The sequence below is a fragment of the Arachis ipaensis genome, chromosome B08 (assembly GCF_000816755.2).
Source record: "Arachis ipaensis cultivar K30076 chromosome B08, Araip1.1, whole genome shotgun sequence".
Classification (NCBI taxonomy): domain Eukaryota; kingdom Viridiplantae; phylum Streptophyta; class Magnoliopsida; order Fabales; family Fabaceae; genus Arachis; species Arachis ipaensis.
The window spans coordinates 121640266-121643129 of record NC_029792.2 but is presented as its reverse complement, the minus strand read 5'-3'; the positions used below and the strand labels follow the sequence as shown (position 1 = coordinate 121643129).

Sequence of the window (2864 nt, the reverse complement as noted above, 5' to 3'; positions counted from 1 at the left end):
AAATATTAAAATATTCAATAAATATTAATATTATTGTATTTTTATAAATTGATAAATACTATTTACAGAATTAATTCAAAAATAACATAAATTATTATTATAAATTTTGACAGCCAAATTAAATTAATTATAATTTTAAAAATTAATTTAAATCTGACCTCAAATTTTAAGATTCAAATTGAGTATCAACTCGATTTTAACCATATTTTATAGCCCCCACAAAACAATTGAGAAACCTTTTCTACTAACCTCCAAGACTTTCAATTTTTTCCCCCTCCATCATAAAGTAATAGGTAAGACTTTTTAGTGGGAGAAGCTAAAGATTCCATTCTTCCACCACCACCTTATAATAATAATTTTATAATCTTATAATAATCATTCCAGTCAGAAGAAATTTACATTCAAACCCCGCCACAATTGAGATTCTTTCTCTTTTTTTTCTAACAAAAAGAAGCCTCACCACTATCACCTAGTCTTTTTTCTTTTTCTTTTTCTAATAATCGAACCTTACGTTGACCCGAATACCAAACCCACTCCCGCAGAAGAAATGTTATCCTGCATCGCGGTCTGAATGGAGTGACGGTGCTCCCCTTCGTACGTCACGATCAGCATAGATGGATCATCTGGTGCGCGCTCCACGTGTTTCCTCGCCGGACACCCTCTCACAGTACTGCACTTATAATAACCCCTGACCCACAAAAATTGAATCAATGTCAGTTACTCACCCTTTGACAAAAGTCAACTCAATCAACGGTCTCAAATGATTCATGATACTCACCTTGGGTACGGCGACCCTTTGATCGGTTTCTGACCGTACTTCCTCCATGAGTACTCGTCCGCCGGAATATCAGCTATCTTTGAACTAATTGCCGGCACTCTTATCGTCTTCTTAACCCTATTTTTCCTGAAAAAACAAATCAAATAATTTCGTTAGCAAAACATATGAAATTTTTTAGTTAAATATATACGCTTATAATATAATACAAATAGAAATTTAATCTTTTTTTTATATCAGAGATAGAAAAACTTGATGCCACAATCTCTTAAATGAATACGAAGACGCTATACCATTTGAATTATATCTAGCGCAATAGAAATTTAATCTATACACTTCTTAACATATTCTCTCACATTCTTAATTCAATTGCCGACATTTCTTTTAAATTTATTTTAAAAAAATATAATATTTTTATGTCCATAAATACCGTAGTCTTCAAGAATAAGACAACTCTAAGTTAAAGGAATCCTTAAAGAAAAAATTATTGTATACTAACACAAAAATAATCTGTTGTGATAATGCGCTAGAGTTTGATAAAACGAAATGGGGGCATGGTCAAAGAGTCCAAAAGAGAGAAATAATAAAAAAGATAAAGTCTACGAGGGTTAACGGGTAGTAACGACAAAGTAGAATCAGGGCTGTGTTTGGTTGAGGTTCCGTTTTCTTTGTCTTGTTAGGGGACAGCGTTTCTCAAAAATCGGCAATTGACAAACGCGGTACATGACAAGAACCCTATCTTGTCACTCTCATCACGCGTGCCACTGTCACAAAATTTAATACTAGTGCTACTTCCTTTAACTGCACCACTACCGAAATCGTTGACTTCTTGAAATTAATTCTAACTCGTCGTTTCGCACCGAGTCACACCAACCGAGTCATAATCATCACTTTCTCAACTCAAACTCGTACTCGTAACCGTAACCGAAACGGTAAAAAAATTGGAAATAATAATAATAATCATAAAAAAATAAATAAATAAAAGAAATTATACGCTGCATCGCGGCTGTTACCTTCGCTTGATGCAGTGGCACTTGCTGGAAGAACCGGAGACCTTGCCGGATACATCGTCGGAGTGGTGGTCGTGACACCTTTTCTTGACCGGAGCCGGAGCCGGCGCCGACGACGAGAGAGGCAATTTCCCGGCAGGGTTGAGAAAGATCGAGGTTCCGAGCTTGCCGTTGGAGACGCTGCCGTCGCCGGTGATGGCGGAGGACATAAACGACGAGTTCGACGAGACGCTAAACGTCGTCGTGTCCTTCGAGAACTCCAGCTCCATGGATTTGGCTCCGGCGTTGTTGGATACGTTGGTGAGGAAGCTGTTGTTAGGTTTGGTGAAGTCAAGAGTGAGAGTCTGCGGCGGAAGAAGAGGAGAAGGGTGGTGTACGGTGACCGGAGCAACCGCAAGCGGCTGTGGCTGTAGCTGTGGCTGTGGCTGTGGCTGCGAGTGCGGCGGCGGCGGGGGAGGAGTGAAGGTCGCCGGAGAGAAGGATAAAGTGTCTGAGGAATTTGAAATTGGTGCACGGCGGAAGCGGGCGCGGCCGGTGCGGTTAAGTAAGGAGATGAGTTTGCGGAACTTGGAAACGGTGACGTTTGTGAGGTCAGTGGTGTCGTTTTGCGAAGGGTTTGAAAGAAGGCGAACGAGGTGCTCCATTCCCTTTATGCCCTCGGATGCTGCTTCTTGTATGGCTTTGTTATTTGGGTCGTCCATTTTTGGGAATCCCATTAACTCCACTGCCATTCTTCTTTACCAGTGAAGATGAAACTAGGGACAAAATGGTAAAAAGAAATAGAAAGAAAGAACCAAGAGTCAAAATGGTGGGTTTGTGTTTTTGGGAAGAGGAAAAGAAAAGAGTAAGGGAATGCGGTGGGGATGGCGTATTATATACCGTAGTTGAGGGGGTTACTGGTTGAATTGGTAAGAAGAGAGAGAAAGTGAGTGTTGAGTTGTTCTTGGTTTGGGTTTGGGTCAATTTTTTAAGAGGGAAATATCTTTGTATAGATGCTGTCATTTTTAAATTTGATATTGTCATTTTTTAAATTGTCCTCTATTATTATTATTTTTTTTTTTATAATGATCCATTACTAA

The 2864-nt window shown here is 39.3% G+C and overlaps 1 protein-coding gene across 1 annotated transcript; it reads right to left on the bottom strand.

Moving 5' to 3' along the window:
• Window positions 477–2655, bottom strand: LOC107613648 (probable WRKY transcription factor 11). The gene is made up of 3 exons (XM_016315742.2): window positions 1789–2655; window positions 779–904; window positions 477–688 (listed from the first exon to the last, which is right to left on the bottom strand). Exons 1-3 carry the CDS (start codon window positions 2514–2516, stop codon window positions 508–510), a joined length of 1035 nt encoding a protein of 344 aa, XP_016171228.1. The 5' UTR covers window positions 2517–2655; the 3' UTR covers window positions 477–507.

Coding starts and splice junctions, on each gene's coding strand:
- LOC107613648 (XM_016315742.2), bottom strand. CDS start 2,516: ATGGCAGTGGAGTTAATGGGATTCCCAAAAATGGACGACCCAAATAAC. Junction 905..1,788: donor TGCCACTGCATCAAGCGAAG/GTAACAGCCGCG, acceptor TTGTTTTTTCAG/GAAAAATAGGGTTAAGAAGA. Junction 689..778: donor AAAGGGTCGCCGTACCCAAG/GTGAGTATCATG, acceptor TTTGTGGGTCAG/GGGTTATTATAAGTGCAGTA.